General features: G+C 43.7%; 1 protein-coding gene across 4 annotated transcripts in view; it reads left to right on the top strand.

The window, feature by feature from the left end:
• Positions 1 to 19,638, top strand: part of BCL11B (BCL11 transcription factor B) — a 92,699-nt gene that overhangs the window by 37,287 nt on the left and 35,774 nt on the right. For 2 of the 4 annotated variants that reach the window (XM_074868751.1, XM_074868750.1), the window contains exon 3: positions 5,530 to 5,745. The exons of the other annotated variants lie outside the window; for them this stretch is intronic. In XM_074868751.1, coding sequence (XP_074724852.1) covers positions 5,530 to 5,745 — 216 coding nt within the window. The remainder of the gene's footprint in view (positions 1 to 5,529; positions 5,746 to 19,638) is intronic. 4 annotated transcript variants of the gene reach the window in all.

Genomic DNA, 19,638 nt, shown 5'->3' with positions numbered 1-19,638 from the left:
AATTTGCATATGAAGCCATGTTAATTACTCCTGATCATGCTTTTTGCATTCATGCATAGTAATTTTCTCCGACTTGTGAGAATTAATGTCTTGGCATGGGGGGAGGAAGGGGGGGAGTTGGGGTACTGTCAAATTTCTGTGCCAGTGCCCCTCACTCACACTCTTTCTCCTTCTTGCTCACCACGTCGCTGTTCTTGATCTATGACTCATTTATGCATTATCATTCGAAATTCTTGGGAGAAAGAAATGTATTAATTCAAAGGGAATCCTTGTCTGCCAAAAAAAAAAAATCCCTGAGCAAAATATAACAAGAAATCCCTTCCCTGCCCTCCTTCTTCTTTCCCCAGTGCAGCCTTTCCATTTCCAGCGCGAGCAAAGTTTTAGTCTTAGCATCATAAGTTGGTGCGGGGGAACTGCTCCAAAACCACTGTGTGTGTGCTGGGGGAAGAGGTAAAGGCTGGTGTGCAGGTGTGTCTGCCTGAGCGTTGGACTCTGTACGTGAGTGTGTGTAATAGCGTGTCTGCCTGTACCACTGAGTCCTTCTGCGTTTCCTGGGGGATGCTGTGTGTGCCTGCCACTTGCATGGTGTGCATGCATTGCTCTGCTAGTTGCTGTTGGAAATGGTTGTGCCTGTGTCTCTGCACACTCTGTGTGTGTACACATGTGTGCTTGTGTATGTTTGCTTCATCAGCCCTGTTGGTGTCTGTGTAAAAAGATATGGTAGAAAGATAATAGTATCAGGTGGGAACAGTCCGTATGAGAGGGTGTAATACAGATGAGACAACTTATTTTAGGAAAAGCTTGGAAAAAATTCTGTTGGAAAGATTAGTGAATAGATCTGTCTTTCACTTCTGGATGTGTCTGTTGAAGGCTGCTGCAATGGTACATGTAAAACCCATCTCAAAACATCTGCAGTATTCTCCCTGAACATGACAAGCACAGGGCAGGGATGAGGCTGTAGCCTGCACTCTGAATTTGTACCCATACACTGTTTGAACAGATGTTTTTCTTTTTATTGAAAGAGAGTTTTTTAATAATGGAACTGAGCTCTAGTCTCTAACCAGCTATTGATTGATTTTCCATCACCAGACAGGCACAGAGAGACACACAGAAAAACTTGGTTCGTGCCCTGTTAAGTGGCTTACACGTCTTCCTGTGCACCTGCCTGTCTGCCTGTGCACAGATACACACCCTGGCACCCACCCAGACAAGCCCACAACACCCCTGGGGACGCACCAGTTACACAGCTATGCATGGCTGCGTTTACATGCAACGCAAGACGTAAAGCAAGATCTCTTAAATTAATATCAGGTCCCCTGGTCTGAACCACACCGAGGTGGGGCACTGTGAATGCTGCTTGCGGCTCCATCTTCGTGCTTTGCTCAGGGACTTTTCTGCAGATGTGCCAGAGGAGCGTGGTGTTTTACATATACCGTATCATATGGCCAGTCATGCCTAGGCTCAGGGAGAGGGACAACAAAAGGATGCAATTTATGCCTTGATTGTGGCTTTTGTCATGTTCATCTAGGCTCTTATGCTCACTTCCATCTTCTGGGGTCATGTCCAATTTACCTTATTTTCTTCTTTGCAAGTTTAAAAATAGCAGAGAGAAAAAAAATTACTCTTAGCAGTGCCTGGGAGTCAACATAACCTGTGAGCTACTGCCGTGTACAGTCACTGAATGTATGCCAAGCCTGTTTAAAGCATGAGGACAAAATCGTTCTTTACCATCAGCAATGCAGATTTTTTATTTACACAGTGACAGTCCCTGTGCATGTTTCACACTCATGCTACATGCAAAACTCCCCTTCACATCTGTGCAGAATGAATGCAGAATATATAATTGAGATCTGCAGTGCAGGTGAGTGATTTTCCAGTGCTGACCCAAGAGAAAAACTGAGCCTCACACGTGTCAGCAATGTCCGAGAGACACAGAGCTGCATGTGTGTGCCCACTCACCCCAGTTGGATCAAATTTTTGCCTCTAAGATTGCAATGCAGTTCCTGAGGTCTGCTTTCACTTAGTGCCAGTTGTGGTTCTACCCTTTGTGGCAGTCAGGGATGCACAGAAGTGTTTTCTTTTTGAAACCTGTTTGCAACATGATGTGGTCAATTGGCCACAGAATTCCAGAGACTGGCTCCCCTCCCTCCCCCGGTGCTGTGTGGAAACTCTCAGCACCACCTTAGGATACCATCTGTCTATCTACCTATATCTGTTTATCTTTTTATCTGTTTGTTCATTTTGTGTTTTTCCATCACCTGTAGCAGTTAAATTGAAGAATGGTAGAGCCCCCATCTTCATTTTCAGCTTTAAATAGAGCCTTTATGGGGAAAAATCCCACAGAAGAGGAGCTGGAGAAGTAAAACATGGACATGTTCCTAGGAGACACAAGCTGAGCATTTCTGAGCACCACTGTTACTCTTTCTATAGCTATGAAGAAGTATCATGTACCTAACGACAGAGCACTCCTTTTCTCCATGCCTTTCCTCGAGACCAGTAGACACGATTTCCCTCTTCATGATTTGCCACTTGATCTGATTCTATAGGACTGTCCTGATTTGTGACAAAGAAGGAAACCCTAAAGTGCTGGCAAAGAGGTGGAGGAATCACTTGATTTGACTTCGCTTGTAAGGGCAGACTCAGCCTCCTGGTCTGGCAGTCCCACGATCTTTGTCTTTTAGCGCTGGATTCAGGAGTGGTGGTGGGACTCCCTGAGCATCTGCCAGAGTGTCTCTTTGTCCATTCTTCTTCTCCCTTACCAACCCTTTCCTTTCTGACACTAGGTTAGCACTTCTTAGATTTTCTCATATATACACCAAAGGACAGTAAAAAGACATTCTGAGTGACATGTTCAGTTCCATCCATTCACCTTCAACTGGTTCATACAGTCTTTCCTGTGAATTTGTTAGGTACCTTGTTAAAGTGGATTGCTGGCTTGCTCCCAGTACCTCTGTTGGAAGGCCCTTACAGGATCCCTGTGCCTAGATGGTTAGAAACCTCCTATTTGAAACCTTAATTCACTACAGGACATGTATTGGATAAGAGCATGGGAGGCCTCCCTGTACCCACTTGGTGAGCTCTTAGCATCTTCTTCAATGCCTCAGGGCTGGGCAGATAGTATCAAATTTATTGCCAATGGATGACTGGGGTCCACCAGGACTAGAGAGGAGGCTGTTGCTCTCAGGGTAGTGTTGCGTGCTAAGACCCGTGCACCTCCACATTAAAAACCCATGCAGTTGTGGTTAATGGTGCCCTTGGTGGGCTTCACATAGTTCCTCTGTGTGATGAGCTCCTTCAAAACCTGTAGAGGGCCAGGTGACTGCAGGACCTGCGCCCTTAGTCATGGTGGGGCCACAGACATGTCTAGGTATAACCTGAGATGTAGCTGCCTTGTGGTCATACTCCAAATCCTGATTTCAAGCTCACAACTTTTGCAGCAAGGACAAGTGCCCAGGCAGCTCAACATAGCCTATGCTAGCCTAGTTATTTTTATAATATTAGGAAAGTAAGATACAATTGTTCAAGACACGGAAGGGAATCTGAGTTACTTTTTGATTGTTCTATGAAAAAACCAAACTTGTTATTCATATATGTTACAGTGGCAGTAGAGTGGTTCATACACACATAGAAATCTGTGTCTGACATCAGTTTCCACATGCCTAGTGCACAGTCCTGCCCAAAATGCAACATAGGTACAATCTGGATAGTAGTTATCATTACCTGCTTGTGTAGTACTTCCAGGGAGATCAAACAGTTACAAAAGCCAAGCAACTGAGCTCCCAAAATAAAAAAACCCTTCCTCATCCCATGAGCCACAGAGATGGCTTCTATTTAAAACCAGTCTTCACAAAAGAGCAGAAATTTTATCCTTGATGCTTGAAGCTCAAGTATTTACACAGGGAATTTAGACTCTTCACTTGTGGTTTTGGCAAAAGCTTCACACAAATGTTTTGCACTGGTGGTCTCTTAGCCATTTAAGATAAACGACAAAATCAAATGCAGTCCTTGCAGACTGGAGCACTGGATGCTGTGCCAAGGATGAAGTATCCCCGTTTGCCTCACATGTGTAGCTGTCAGATCAACATGCAGGCCTAGTTTCCGAATCGGGACTCTCGTGGTGGAGAGACTCCCTTGGAAAATGTTGCTTTTTTAGGGTTGGAGAGAGCATGGATAAATATTTCTCCTTGCTGCCACAGTGTAGGCTCCTTTAGAAAATGTTTTTTCTAGGGTTGAAGGGAACACAGATAAATATTTCTCCTTCCTGCCATAGTGTTTGCATGTATCTGCAAAGGCGCACATGCATGCACAGCCAGAATTGCCACTGTTAAAAAAACCAGAACATTTGCCAGAAGATACCCCACAATTAACACACATATTTCCTGATCTAAATACAGGGGGAAACTGTGGTTTCTGATCTACCACTGTGTGGTAACTGTTGGCAAATGCCAGCTTTTTAATGGCGACCACTCCACCACATATCTTCATTTAGAAACTGCCCTTGATTAGTAGCTACCCTTTATTCAATAATTAAGTAGCAGGCGTAGTTTTAAATGAATCGGGTGGGATTCTCAGTAGATGTAAAGCGGTACCCATTCACTCGCCTTCCCTTTAAACTCTGCTAATTCGCACCAGCCAAAAATGTGACTCATACCTGATTCTGCATGTGTGTGTGTGTGTGTATGTTTGTGCATATCTGTATTTGTGCAGGCGTATACCGATATTTAAGACTTGCATCTTAGTTTTTCCAAAGCTGCAGAGCTCAGTTTGGACTAGTGCCAGGAGGAGCGAGCATTTCCATCGGAGCAGGAGAAAACTCTTAAATACAGCTTTTAAATGTCAGGTGATTCCTAGAGGGGTTAAAAATAAATAATACTGTTGGAGGTTACAATATCATCTTTTAGCTACCAGGAAAAAGGTTGCTCCCTTCTTTGCAGGCTTGATAGGGAAGCGGCCTGCATAATGGGGGCATGCAAAATGCACAACTGGCTGCAGCTCAAGCGGGAAGGCAGTACAGTGGCCGCCAATGCTTCCTTCTGGGAGCTCGGCTCCTGGCACCTCGCTGAAGCCATTTGAGCTCTAAGTCACCGCACTTTGTCCAGGCTGGTGTGTGGAGCCCGCTTCAGCGGCGGCTCAGCAGAAAGCCTGCCCAGTTTTGTGTCAGCTCAATGCATTAACACAGCCGTAAAACAATAATCCCCCTTTTGATTCAGTCCCTGAGCAAGTGCTGGTGGCGACGTCTGCTGCCTCGGGCTCTGCTCCATGCCAGGACGAGCCATTCCCACCACTTTGTACCTCTCCGTGCCCCCTCGGGCCCCCAGCCCGGGTTCGCAGATCCCCCAAGTCTCTTCTTGCTCTTCCCGCGCCCGGTGCGAGCCTGCCAGCCTCAGCCGTACCCAGAGAGGGGTTCAGACCAAGTGTGTCGTGTGTTAGGCAGCCAGCCCCCGCCTCGCCTGTTTCCCCTGATGATGCCTCCTCTGTCCCTTCAAACTTAGATCCGACTGACAGTTTTTTCTATTGTTTTTTCTCCAGGGCCGTCCAGGCCTGCAAACCTGCCGGGGGCTCCCATAGCTGCCTCCTCCCACCCTCACACATCCGTGATCACGTCACCTCTCCGCGCACTGGCCTCCCTCCCGCCCTGCCTTAGCCTGCCCTGCTGTGGTGCACGTGCAGTCTCAGTTGGCGGGACTCAGACTGAGATTCAGACTGAGACGTCAGGCACATTTGGATGTCATTGTCAGTTGTCAGGTAATAGAAACATTTTTTTTTTTGTTGCTATCTGAAGGTCAGTAGTGCTGCCAAGTGATGTCGTCTTTGCTGTGGGAGAGCTGCCTTCACTGGGTCGCGTGGGGAAGGCAGAGAAGATGCCCTAAACCACCCCTCTCCCCTTCTTCCTTCCCCCTCCACCCTGGTGAAGGATGAGGAGTGGGAAAGGGCATGTGCTCACTCCACTTCCCCATCCCTCCCCTCCTGTCTGCCCACCTTCAGCTGTCACCAGCGGCCACTGCCAGGCTGTTTGTGCCACATTGTGAACAAATGTCTGAGACTCCTCACAGAATGTGATACCCCAGTATCAAGATTTCATCTCTCTGGCTGTTTATTTTAAGCTTAATTGGATAACATTTAACATCTGAGGTATTTTTTTTTCCCCTTCTTTTTTTTTTCCTCCCTCCCTCCTTCCCTCCCTCCCTCCCCAGTCATTCATATTAAAGGCTCTCCTCCGTGTCCGTGTGCGCACAGGATGTATGTGCTCCATGCTGTTTTCTCCCCTGCTTTGAGAAAATGCTCCTTGGTAACTTGCCACACATCCCTCGCCTCTCCCCCGTCAGCTTTTCTTTTCCTTTATTCCTTTTGGATGCCTGACTTTTGTCACCGCAAGGAGGGGAAAGTGATGTGGAAATGAGGGCGCACCGAGCTAGCCAAAGAGGACATGGACATATTGTCGCCAGACCCCATAATTTCAGACCCAGTGATCTCTTTGAAATCAGTGGGTGTTTCCGAGCATGGCTCAGTTGCAAGATTGGGCCTATGGTGAACTGCGGGCTGGAGAGGTGAAAATGGGGAGGGCTTAAAAGAAAATACAGCTGTGGCAAAATCCGCAAGCGTTTATGGAGTCTCACTGTGGTGGGCCAAACCCTGCAGCCCTCATTCATGCTAACGTGTGTGGAGTTTTAATAGGGAGTTCCCAGAATGATGCTGGATAAGTAATGTGTGAGAACCAGAGGATTTAGAGAGACAGCACCGACTGTCAGGAGTAAAGCCTTTGGGAAATGGCTCCTCATGTCCCCTTGAAGCTGACAAAACTTTGCTGCGCTCAGCTTTTTCCTTCCACAAGCAGTGGTACCACCTGGCTGCAGTACACTATACCTCATGGGAATGTCCCTGTACATCTCTCATTGTTGCAATAAAGCGAGGCAAAAAGTTTTGCAAGGAATTTAAATTTACATCTTGGAAATCCTCAGTCCTGAAAGATAAAATATTTTTGGGAGGAGGCTGAGAGCACTCCACAGGGTCCTGTTTTGACCCTGGGTGAAGCTCAGGATGTGCGAGGAATGCTCCCTGTGCCGCCTGGGAGAGGCTCAGCCTGCACCCAGCTGCTTGCACCGAGGTGCAGGCACTGGGCTTGCAGCAATGTGCTGTGTGGTGCAGTGCAGTCAGCGCATCCAGGGGTTTTGGTCAGATTTCCGATCCGAGCTGCCGTACGCAGTGTGGGGGGGATGCTGTTTTAATCAGGCTCTGTTTCATCAGCCTCAGCAGATTGACTAACTGGGCTGAGATGGTTGTAGAGATGGGCTCTTCCGAACGGCGAGGGCTGGATCAGAAAGTCGGATAGCTCCCCTGCCTTCCCACTTCCCTCCTTCCTGTAACCAGTAAACCAAACTGGAACTGATCTTATGTTTGCTGTTCTCTGTCTTCCCTGGTGCAGTATGCACCCAGGTGCCTTTGGTAGGCAGGTAATTGTAACAGTGAACTGGATGCCCTGCTTCCCTGTTGCTTCTGATGCCAGCAGCTAGTGGGGAGGGAAGCAAGTACAACTAAAAATAGAAAAGGAAGGAAGGAATAACTTATTAAAGAATGTGGGAAGGCGAGGCTTTTGTACTTTGTGTACTTTGAGTTCTCACTTTGGAGTTATGCGCTGTGCGTTTTCCGAATTGCCTGTTTGCTGGGAGAGCGATGCCAGGTCTGTGGAGAGAGACCTGTTATCATGGCTTCCTGTAATTACTGCTGCAGTCTGCAGCACTTAGAGAATAGGTTATATCAAAGTGCATGCTACATGTTTATGACAGTAGTTGGTCAAGTTCTGCTTGAAAGAAACATTTTCTTCCCTTGAAAAAGGAGATTATGTCTACTTAACCCTTTCTTAGCTCCATAGTATTCACTGTATATGAGCCTGGGCATGGTTTAAACCCCATGGCAAGGGTTGTGGGATCTTTCTAGCCCCCAGAATGTTTTGTGGAAATGAAAGAAAAGTGAGTTCTTTGTGTTGACTAATAATCTAGTGATGATCTCTGCATTGTGCCCTCTTTTTAAATACAGACATTTGCAACAGTCACTTGCTCCAGCTTTAGAGATCTGCTTGTCTCTTTGACTTGATTAGCCTTTTATTCTGTCAGCCCTGTTCTTGCTTCTGAGGAATTGTTTCCTTCTTTGAACAAAAGCCATCAGCAGTTCCCGCCTCTCCTCCTCCTTCATCATTTCTTACCTTTCCTGTTTTTCAGCATTCATTTAATTCAGGACCTGAAGTTTTTCCCTGCGATTCTCAAGCAGGCTTCAACTCTGAAGGCTTGAAGTTGCAGGTACTCCCAAATCTCTGCTGGGCACTCACAAATTGGGCCCTCCATAATCCCAGCAGTTTTGTGCTGGAGAATCTAAACTTCTGGCTGCTGGTGGGATTTGGGGTACACACGTATGAAACCTACATTTGGAAATCTCCGACCTAAGTAAGAGTGATCACCCAGAATGCTGAGTAGCATTCAGTTGTGCACAGGGAAAGTTGTACTGCTTCATCCAGGGCTGTTTGCAATCTTTAGAAAATGAGCTGCTGATAGTAGTTTCTATCACAGTAAATGGTGCTGGGAAGTCTGCTTGGGTGTCCACTGTGTCACTCGGCCAGTACTGGTCGTGGTCCCCTCTGTTCAGTTCTCTGTGTTGAGGCACCACAGGGTGAAGAATTTGAGACTAAAGGTCTATGTTTTCCGTGTGATTTAAAAAAATAATGTGCCACTGGAACAATCTCTCTCTCAGTCTCTTTATTTATTTATTTTTTCCCTCAGAGGCTTCTGTCTGTTGAATTGGGTTCTCCCGTTTAAATGTTTTTAGTGCCTATTTAATTAGAAGTTGGAATAGAGTCATGAAATTCACAGGGTTGTGTAGCTTGGATCTAAAATATAAATGGGCAAAGCATTCATTTTGCTTTACCCCTTGCCAGATTAGGGTGCTTTTTTGAGCCTGCTTTTTATTTCATTTCAATGAATTGCAACTGCTCAGAGTAACTGTAAAACACACACAGGTTTTTTTGCATAACAGAGACATGCAAATGATTGTTGAGAGACGTAATTATGTAAAGAAAAGTATATGCCCATATGCATGCACACATACACTGCAATGCTTTTTGTGGGGCTATTTTTTCCCAATATATCTTCATAAGGCTCTTTTTATGATGCTGATTTATTAATATTGTACATTAAGGCTTAAATTGTCAAAGCTGCCTAAGAGATTTGGATGCCCATTTCCCACTAAAGTTAACGAGAAATGAGCTTTGAAAATCTCAGCACAGAAGTGCATGGCACTTTACGGTTTGCTCTCCAAAGAAAAAAGTCTCTGCCCTGAAGATCCTACAGTGCAAAAGCCCCAGAAATGGAATTATAATTGGCATAAGACAAAGGAGATTGTAATGGCACAGATAATAATTTATCTCCTATGCCTGTGTTCAGATATATACCTGATCCAAAATCTTTGGACCTGGGCCCACGAGTGAGGGTTTTATATACCTCTGTAAAGATAATTAAATCTGTCCAATGCACATATATTCAGCTAACCAGTGAAACTGCTTCCTTCCCACATGTAGGCTGATGGAAGGAGGTGGAAAGCAATTACGATACTTAGTTGCATATATAAAAACAGCAAGTGGGCATGGACAGCAGTGATTAATGGACAGGGCTGTGAAGTTTAAGGTCTAAAATAGAGGAAAGCATGGGGCCATAGCTCAGAAGAGAGGAACAAGCGTCTGTTAATTCAAGGAATCAGCTGTATTAGTCATTAGAACATTCTGAAAATCACACAGTCATCTTGTAAAGTTAATATCCATTTACTTGGCTACTGAAATTCTACTTACTAGTCTGGTGTTTTCTTGGCAAAGGTTAAAGAGACAATAAAGGTAAAAGAAGTACCTGTAAGTAAATAATAGGTTTTAAAAGAATACTTTTCCCTCCTTCAATTATATCATTGTATTCATTTTGTGTTGGTTTTATAACTGGAGTCAGCCAATAAGAAGAGCTAGATTAGACCACCCTGCTGTAAAAAGCTTGGTGCAATTAATACAGTCTGTCTAGAAAGCAGTATTATTTCAAAAACTTTAATGTTAATGATATGGTATGCACTCGGCACATTTCTTACTAGAACAAGAAGCAAGCTTTTGTTCACTCCAGACTGGGTTTTATTAACACAGGAGGATCAATGGAAAACAAAACAGTAATCAGAGCAGAGAATGCAAACTCATCCAGCAAAAACCTCCTAACTCATCAAGTCCCAGGACTATGGCTGATACTCTACTCTTCATTTTTTTGTTGAGTGGAATCTCAGAAAAAAAAAAGAGCACTAAAACGTGATTTCTGATCAGCACTGGGTTCTTTTTTGAGAGGAGAAAGAGGAATTTGCGATATGTGTCTGAGGGCAGACAAAGACCTATAGTTTCCCCGAGATCCTTTGTAAATGTATCTTTTCATTTTGCTGCACAAAGAAGAGTTTTGCATAAAGTACTGGCTAACATTCAGGAGAGATGTCCCTATTAGTCATGGTTACATGTATTTATTTATTTTAGTGAAATATTTAATGCATGCTATAGTGGAATTGACTTTGTGGACAGTACGTACAGAGTGCAGGGATGTGTGAGAGATGTATATACACTAAAAACGGTAATGCATCAGTCTGAGTGTATGCATCCATCTTTTCATCTATCTATCAATCTGTGTGTTCATCCATCTATCCAAGTATTAAAATCATATGTGACCTGTCTGTCTATGCAGCTCTCTGTCTCACCAGATATTAAAATCAGATCCAAACTCAAAATAGATTGATCTAATCACAAACTGATTTTTTGACTGGTGTGTTTGTCAAGAGGCAGTGAAGAGACCTTAAGACAGCAAAGCGGCAACTAAAATTAGAGTGCTGCATGGGGCAGCAGTGCTGGCAATCTGAGCGCGGATGAGGCTTTGTTCTAGACAGATGCCCGATCACTATAACTTTTGTAAGTCCTAATTATGTCAAGTTAAGAACCAGCAGGAACAATAGCGATATTTAAAGGTGCTTTAAAGTGGATGCCTGCCATTTCCAGACATCCCAGGAAAAAAGAAAAGTCCTTAATTGCAATAATAACGGGTGGAACTGAATCCAGTAGTCTTGGGACAAAAGGGTTCAAGGCAACGTTGCCTGAAGTAAAGACAATGACTCCAACATTGAGAGAGTTAACTCGATCGCATACCACTATGCTGAGCCCGAGAGTCTGAACTCTTCAAACGCTCCAAATGGAGAGCTAAATCAAAGAATCCTGTTTCAAATCCATCCAAGATGTTGCTGTTTTTCTCCTCTGACAGGAGAAGCATTTGGAAGTGCAGTTTCTTTCTTTTTTTATAGCTGTCTTAAAAAGGAGTTTGGATGTTTAGCACAGCTGGTGCTCATTACATTATGCACTATCAATAAAATAGCATGTGTAATTAATTTTTAATGCAGTGTTGTATGCAGCGCTTTAAAGCAGTTACTGTATGGGGAGAGCCGACACCGGTCACTGACATCAGAAATATTGAAATAGAGGGCTAGATTTTGCATTTTTAAAGGGTGTATGTGTGAGTGGGGGAAGGGTAATTCCCAGCCAGCAATTCTCTGGCCACAATCAAATTTAAAAATATAGGAACAAGATGGATGAAGGTGATTTTATAATTTGCTTATTGGAACGAATGAATTTATTTCATTTTAGAGTTTGCTGAGTGATGGCTGGGTTAGGAGTAGGTGACTTCAGAGTATAGGTAAGCGCCAGGGGACTGCACATCAACTGATCCATCTTTGTTAAGGCACAAACAGGCTTTGGTGGTATCAGGTGGGAGATGAGGCAAAAGGGAATGTTATGGGAAAGTAAGGGAAGGACATTTCTGTTCTATGTCATTGAACGGTTTGGGTTTTTTTTCAGGGCTTCTTTCTTGTGCCTTGTTGTTCCCATTAGTAATAGCCCCATTCCCCCCCCCCCCCCCCCCCGATTCATTAAGTATTTGGTAGTATCAGTAGTTTGGAAGGGAGAGCGTAGCTTGGTTACAAAGAGGCTGTTACACTGATGGCAAGGTGCCTGCTGCTCTGATGGAAGACCCAAACAAATCACAGTCTTCTTTTTTCTTGGCATTTGTGCAGCACTTTCCAGAAGACATCAGCATAAATAAAGACTGCTTTAATGGGGCGCAGTAGGCAAGGTTTGGGCAGCACTGTAGCTTTCAGCAGCTGTTATGTCCAGAAACACCTCCGTTGTCCGAAGGAGGAGCAGACCTATTTTTGAAGTTGTAGCATGGTGCGTGTTCGTATTCAGCAAAGGGACAGGAGTGGCTTTCGTGTTTCTGCAGCAGAGTAACCACAAGGGATGGTTGGCAGGATAGGACCATCCTTTCCCTGCTGCCACCTCCTTCCTACCCTTTTCAGGGAGTTGAATGCCTCTTGGTGAACACTTCCTAAAAAGAGAAGAAATCAACTGCAGGAAGAGAAGGAAGGAAGCAATCACCTCGAAAGCAACAAAATTAGGGGTAGTGTTTGTCAGGTGCCTTGCCTTTTGGTTGGGCAATGCACCAGCTTTCTGAGAGCTGATTTTTTTTTTTTAATACACATGCACGAGGCATAAATGTTTGCAATTATTCTTTCTTTCTCTGAGTAAATTGCCATTCATTTTTACATAGCGTATGCTAAACAGTTCACTTGTACAGCCTCACCTGGCATATTCAGGATGGAGTTTTCTCCTGCCCCTTCAGCAGTAGCTTTTTGTCATCACTTTTCTTCTCGCTTTCTGTCAGATATGTGTGGATGCGTTTGTGTGTCTGAGCCAGGAAGTGAATTGGGCTGTTCAGTTTGTGAGAACAGAGATAAATCTCTTGTGCACAAATATAATGCTCAGTGTCAAAGGAAGTAGGGCAAGACATGGTGTATGGTGTAGGTAGTTGTGATGAGAAACGCTTTTTCGTTCACAAGCCAGAGTTGGGAAAGGTGGAGGCAACAGTGAGGCATTGTACATTTTGTAGTGAAATAGCTTTATTTTATTTTATTTTTTAAGATGAATTGGATCACATATTCCTGGGGCGGCTCAGGTTTAGGCCAGAGAACTGCAAAAAATTACCCCATGTCCCTCCAGAGCTGCCTGGGTTCTTTTTTCTTTTCTAAATGCTTCACAAAAATAGACGAAAGGAAGAGTTATGTGCTCAGATGGGACACTTTATGTTTAGAAAGGGGTTTGAGTCAAAGAAGCCAGGCTGTTGCACCTCGTGTGTGCCCCACTGGGCTCCTGTCTGCTGCATGGTCCTTCTTTTGGCTGAGCAGTAAACAGCTGAGCAACTGTTAGCAACATACGTTTTTATGCTGTTCGCTTTCTTTTGGACAGGCTCTTTCCAAGCGTTTTTTCAGTACGTACAGAAATCTGGTAAGCTAGAGTATGGTACGTGCCTTTGCTATCTTTTTTTTTGTCTTAATCAAACCATTTCTATGGGTCCCTGTTCTAGCTAACACAACCTGCTGTAGCACAAGCTGGGGAAGCCAGGTTCAATGAGTCTGTAAAATGTGCACTTGGAAGGGAACAGGCAAAAATCCCACATAGTGAGGGCTTACATTTTTTATGAATTCAGCTGTAAGAGTCAGAGGTCCTGGGACTTTTGGAATGAGGTTAATGCAGACACTAAGCAAGACAGTGGGGAGACATAGGCGCTGGAATCATGCCATGAAATAGTGCTTTCTAAATTATTGTCTTCCCTATTAACATAAAGAATCTCTGGTTAGAGAGAGGCCAGTTTGCACAACATACCTGCAGCGTTTATGCTTGTTTAAATATCACTTGGCTATTTGGAGCCAACTGTAAATGTATTATTTTCAGTACCTCCCCTGGCAATGCGAGGGGAGCATCCTATCCTTTCTGTGTGTCAGCCTGTCTCCTTACATGCCCTATACTGACCTAGATTATTTCACGTGAGACCCATATCTAAACCTGATCCTTACGTCTCTTCCATGGCTGTGTGACAAGCGTGGTGCTGCCAGGGCGTGCTGTACCACGCCAGCAGCCCACTGAAGGTTGAATTAGGGACTGCCTAGGGATGCTTAGCTGAGCATCTTTCGACAAGGTGTTTTATGACTTCAGTGGCATTCTACTGTTATGCCAGCTGTGAGCATGGTCTATGGAATTCAGGGATGTACAGTAAGTAAGAATCAGAGTATTGTTGGGAAATACGTACCATTTAAAACTGTCCATGGTAATCAGGGTGAAAACCAAAAATTCCTGGAACCTCGTAAGACCTCAGCATAGCACCAGTGACCTTTGCCTGTGGGGGAACTATTTTTTCAGTTTGCATCTTCTACAGAGATTTGGGTTATTTTCTCCCCTCCTCCGGTTGAACAGAGAGAGAGTAAGTTCATTTATTATGGCACAGACAGGCTTATAATGCAAAGTCTTTCCAAAAATTAGGTCTGTTTATCGATTGGTTAATCCAAATCCTTTATAAAAATGTGTGAATTGTTGATTAAACTGGGAATAGGATCATTATGGTTTTGCCTACAGTGAGGCCAAGATTAGTGAGTAACTTCACCTTTCTGCAAAACCTTATAAAATACAAAAATAATAAAACCCCATGTTTTTTCTTTGTATTTTTTGTTTCTCCTTAAACTGAACCTCTGTTGTAAATTTTAGGTAGAATCTTAAAAACTCTGTAGCCTACTGAAGCCGAACACTTCACTATCATTATCAGTAGATACATAGAATAGTTGTGAAATAATCCTGTGAAATTGCTGTAAACTCCCTCCCAATTTCCTTCACACTTTCTCTGCGTATTTTCCATGAGGAGCATTGTGAAAACTGCAGTGGTGCTAGCCCCTGCCTCCACCACCACTGTCAATGTTAATTAGTGCAGTTGAGCACACTTGTAAATGTCTGAACTTTTCCCATATTTAGAACCCTCTAGCCAGCAAATCTTCCCTCTGCTCTCCCCTTTTCAAGGAAAAACCCAATGGTCAGGGTTTGAGGTGGGCACTTGAGGTATAATTTTAATTCTGTGGCCTGGTATCATCCAGAGCTGTAAGGGAGAGCAAAATTGTGTGGGAGACAGTACCATCACTGCCTTAAATAATTTGCTCATTGCCCTTTCCTGCTAAGTTTGCCAGGCCATGTCTTGTGATTATAAACTGAGATTTCTTAAATTTGTTTTATCTTTAATAGGTAAAGATGAGCGAATGCTCTTTTTCACTTTCTCCTCACTCTTCTTCACAGATGTCTTTGCTCTCTGGGGCTGACTGGGACTGCTGGGGAGGTATTACCCAGGGGATTTCATTGCCCCAGGGTTAGATTTGCCCCTTTGCATGGCAGCACGGGGCTGTATGGCATATAGCCCCTTCCCAGCAAGTCCCAGTGAGTCACCATCCCACTTGCTGGGCTGCCTGATGAGAACAGGCTGCTCCGTGGCCAGCCTGGCCAAAGAGCTTCTCCCCCTCTGCACCTTTCTCTTCCGCTGCTCTGCCTCAAACATTCATACTTTTTTTTAATATATCATTTCAACTTTGCCGTCAGGTAGGTCCTTCATTCATGCTGTCACTGCCAGTGGTCCCTGCAATAATAATTACAGCAATTTTTTCTAAAAATCAAGTCCAAAGTGAATTTGGTGGGTTTTTTGTGTTTTTTTTTTTAACATCACATTTTTTAAAATGGAAATGACTGCTGAAAGTAAACACAGCTTGCAATGTACAGACTTACTGGGCCAGCATGAATTTCCTTAATAAGCTGGGGTATGCGTGTGCGCGCGCGCGTGTGTGTGTTTTTTTCCCCCTTAAACCTTGGAATAAGAATGCTGTCTCTTTAAATCCTAACTCAAACTTTACTGGCGATTTTACAGAGCCTGGTTTCATTTATAGTGGAGCCAGACTTGCTGTGTGAGAGCCGTCCGCATGCTGGAATTAGTCTTAAGCTCGCTTCTGTGGCGTTGCCAAATTCCATGTTTGTGTTTTATTTAGAATTCTTTTCACGGCCAGTCGAATCTGTTCAGGCACACATAGGCAGTGTTGCGCCCCATGGAGAAAATAAGCAAGTTTGCGTTTTCTTTGGCATAGGCCATGGCCACAAAAGACTGCGGTCTAAAAAAACATTTTTTAAAAGCTATTTTAACCCATAACAGATGTATAAAGTAGGCACACGCATGCCAGCTTCCTTAGTTTTAATTAAAAAATAATTACGGCTTTAATGGGATGCTAGTGACAAATTTGGATGAATGGTGGGTGACATTATCTCAAGGCTTGCTTCAACTTATAAATTAGTGCATTTCTCTTGGCCAGTGGTACAGATGAAATTAAATGAAGGAGTAGATTAATATTTCTTAAAGTTACATTGAACCAAATGAAAAATCAAATCAAATAAAAAACCAAGGCCCCTTCCTCCCTCTCTCGCTCAGATTCCTGTTTGCCTGAGATCACAGAACATGGAGGAAAGGTTATTTTCTCTGGCTGATAAACGATCTGGCCAACAATAAACTGGGCTTAGGTTTGCAAGGTACCTGTCCCTTTCATAATTTCACATCAGTAGCCACATCGCCAAATTATTGTGATTAATGTCAGCAGGCGCTTCTATTTATAACCACATCTAACTAAGTAACACAGTACTTCTGAGCCAGGAAATCTTAAACATAAAAACATCTCTACATGCTGCATGTTGCAATGGTTCTCTCTCCATACCTCAGCTAACTGGCTGCCTTTTGGGCTGTGATGCCGGCTGAGATTCTTCACATCTTTAGGCTATTTTCAATTTGGGGCTTTTAAGGCTCACCAGAACTGGGCTAGATGCACAGGCTTGCACAGGTAACAACAGTTTATATTTATGAAGAAATAAACAAAGGAGTAATAAACATGTAATGAGCTAACCCCAGATGGTATCTCTGCTGTTATTACAGTCAGGTGTATGCGGAGCTGGGGAAGGGAGAGGGAAGGATCAGCATGGGAGGCTGTGGATATCGAAGGAGGAGGAGGAGAGGTCTGACAGGTTCACTGGAAAAAGTATCTTCCTCCTTCCCACGCAAGCCTCCATCCCACCCACGGACACCCTTAATAGGTGCTGAGAGGAAAGGTGATAAAGCAGCATAATTTTTCAGGACGTGCAGCAGAACCATGTTTCCTCTGGACCTGCTCATGCCATCCTGATGCTTTCAAGCAGCAAAGGCAGCCCGGCACGGGATGGGGCTTTCTAGATGGGAGCAGATGATCGGCTTCACAATCTATGGCACAGGCAGATGAGGATCATTTTGTGTGTGGACAGCCAAACCCTGCTTGCCGTTCTCAGATGTATTCTTTCATGAAACTTCTCATCTGCTTAACATTTAGCTCCCCTTACAAAAAGCCCCTGAAATGCTGCTGATACATGTAATCTAGATGGTGAGAGCTCTTCTTCACTCAGGCATTGCCAGTTTTCTGTAACAAATGTTACATTTTTTTTCCTCATTAAAAAATAAAAGCAATTTTTGGAAAAAGCAATTGAAGGAAAGAGAGAGAAGGAGAGTACAGGTACTTGGTGGATAGCTGTGTACCTCCCCCTAGACCAGTCCAGATTTGTCTTGTGATCTACAGATGTTTTGCTACTAACTTCCACACAAATGTGGCAGTGTCCCTCACCTTGCTTGCTGAGAGCTGTCTGCCATGTTGAGCCGGGGAAGCCCAGCAAGAGGAAGCTGCTCTGCTTGGTTAGAGCTAGTCTGGAGAATTTGATCTCAGGGTGATCCGCTTGATCCCTCGTGGGAGTGGTGTCTCTCCTTGGTGTGCAGGATATCCATTGCCTGAAGCTGAACCAAGCCAAACTCACCAAAGATACGATTCTTGGGCTTTGTTTAACTGCAGCAAAAGAGAGAGAGATTTTTCTTTGTCGATTGAATGAGGATTTCTGTGGTAACATTTCCCTGAGCTTGAATTCCTCATGAGTGAAAATTAAGTTCCAGCATTAAAAACATGAGTCATGCAGTGCAGATGAGAGTCATTTTTGCATTCCTGGAATTTTTCAAAGGGAAACATTACATTCACGATAATCCTTTCAATTATACCTTATTGCTAAAACAATCCACGAGGCATTGTGCAGTAGAACCCACTGCTATTTGGTTACAGTTGAGGCTTTGAAAATAGCACCTGAAAGCTTTTAGACTCCTGTGTGTCAGTATCTTAGTTTTCTTTTTATGTTGCTGCACACAAGATGGTCTGGTGTCTTTTTTATTTACTCCTTAGGATTTTTTTGTTTAATAAATAAGGCTAATTTGATTTGTTCTGATCTGTCTCAAGTATCTAATTGCTGTTGTAGAGAATGATTAATGTCCAGCTGAAAGGACTCCACATCTATAAATGAGAATTGAAAGCAGATGTTAGTTTGATGAACGTGTGCTGCCCATTCCTTGTCTGCAGTGGCTCAGAGACCAGGCTGCTGAGATATCGCTATCTATCAAAAGAGAGATGTTAGATGCCAAATACAGTTCAGAGTCACACACCTATCATGAGCTGAGTGAACAGTTAACAAATAATGTATCCCAGGTACTTTTTTCTCTGTTTGTGAAATATCTATACACAAGACAGCATTATCCTCAAATTGTCAGAAGTACTTGACAAACTCCAGTTCAGGAAAATGCACTGTGAATTGATTACAACCAGGACTTTGTCTCTCAGTTTTTACTCAAGGAGTAGTGTTGGTATGTTGTCTGGGGGCAGGTAAGTTCAGTTTCCAGTGCTACTGCATGTGCAGTGCTGATTCTGAAGTTAATTCAACCCATTAAAAAAAAAAAAAAAGCGCAGTTGATACTCTCTTTTCTATTTGTGGACTGGCTAGGTGCTCAAGCATTTCTGGCAAGCCAGGCCAAATGCTTTTCAGAGTTTGCTAGCTTGAGTTCATGTAGATCTGTGGAGAGCAGACAGTAAAAGGAGCAAAAGACTGAATTGCCTGGGCACAAGATCAGGTTTTGTAGCATCCAGCCTACTTTGACATACCCCTGCACACAATAAAGCGCAACAGCTTTTTAGATAAAAGCAGGTACAAACAGGATCTTTTCATATAGGCTCTCCAGTTTAGTAATGCACGATGCTTTACAGTCCTTTCACAAGCGGTGGTCTCTTGGTTGTTGCAGAATGCCTCCCTAGCTAGTGGGTAACAGCAGGTTAGCAGCCAGTGTGTGTCAGAGTGCAGGAGAAATTTTGGCCAGGGGTTTCTGATAATAGCAGTAGGATTGTCAGTGTTTCCAAAAAACAGAGAGTGCTTGCTTTTAAAGCCCCTTTTAAAAATCTTTCCTGTACTTTTAAAATGTTCACCAGTATTGCTGTGAACAAAAGAGGAAAAGTAGTTAACAGATTTAGTCACTTTGATTTTTTTGTGAAATAGCCTTTGCATTTTTACTTTTTGTTAAATCTCTATTCAGGTATTGTCTATGACCAGAAAACTTATTTCACAGATGGACAGACGGAGATGTAAAGACTAACACAAATCTTCCTTGCTGTCTATAAATCAGGCTGCCTTGGGATGTGTGTACGGCAGGAGAGAGAGGGAAAGAGAGGAGGAGAGCTGGAGGATAAAAGGGACACAGAAAGGATTTGGAGTCATGTAGAAGGATAGGTATAGGCATCTCAGAGCTCTGGCTACATCAGCTTCTGTACTGTAGTCATGTCAATATTACAGCAGAGTACTTCCAG

Source organism: Strix uralensis, chromosome 4 (genome assembly GCF_047716275.1).
Source record: "Strix uralensis isolate ZFMK-TIS-50842 chromosome 4, bStrUra1, whole genome shotgun sequence".
NCBI classification, from domain to species: domain Eukaryota; kingdom Metazoa; phylum Chordata; class Aves; order Strigiformes; family Strigidae; genus Strix; species Strix uralensis.
Note: the sequence above shows the minus strand (reverse complement) of the source record. Positions and strands in the feature narration are given on the sequence as shown.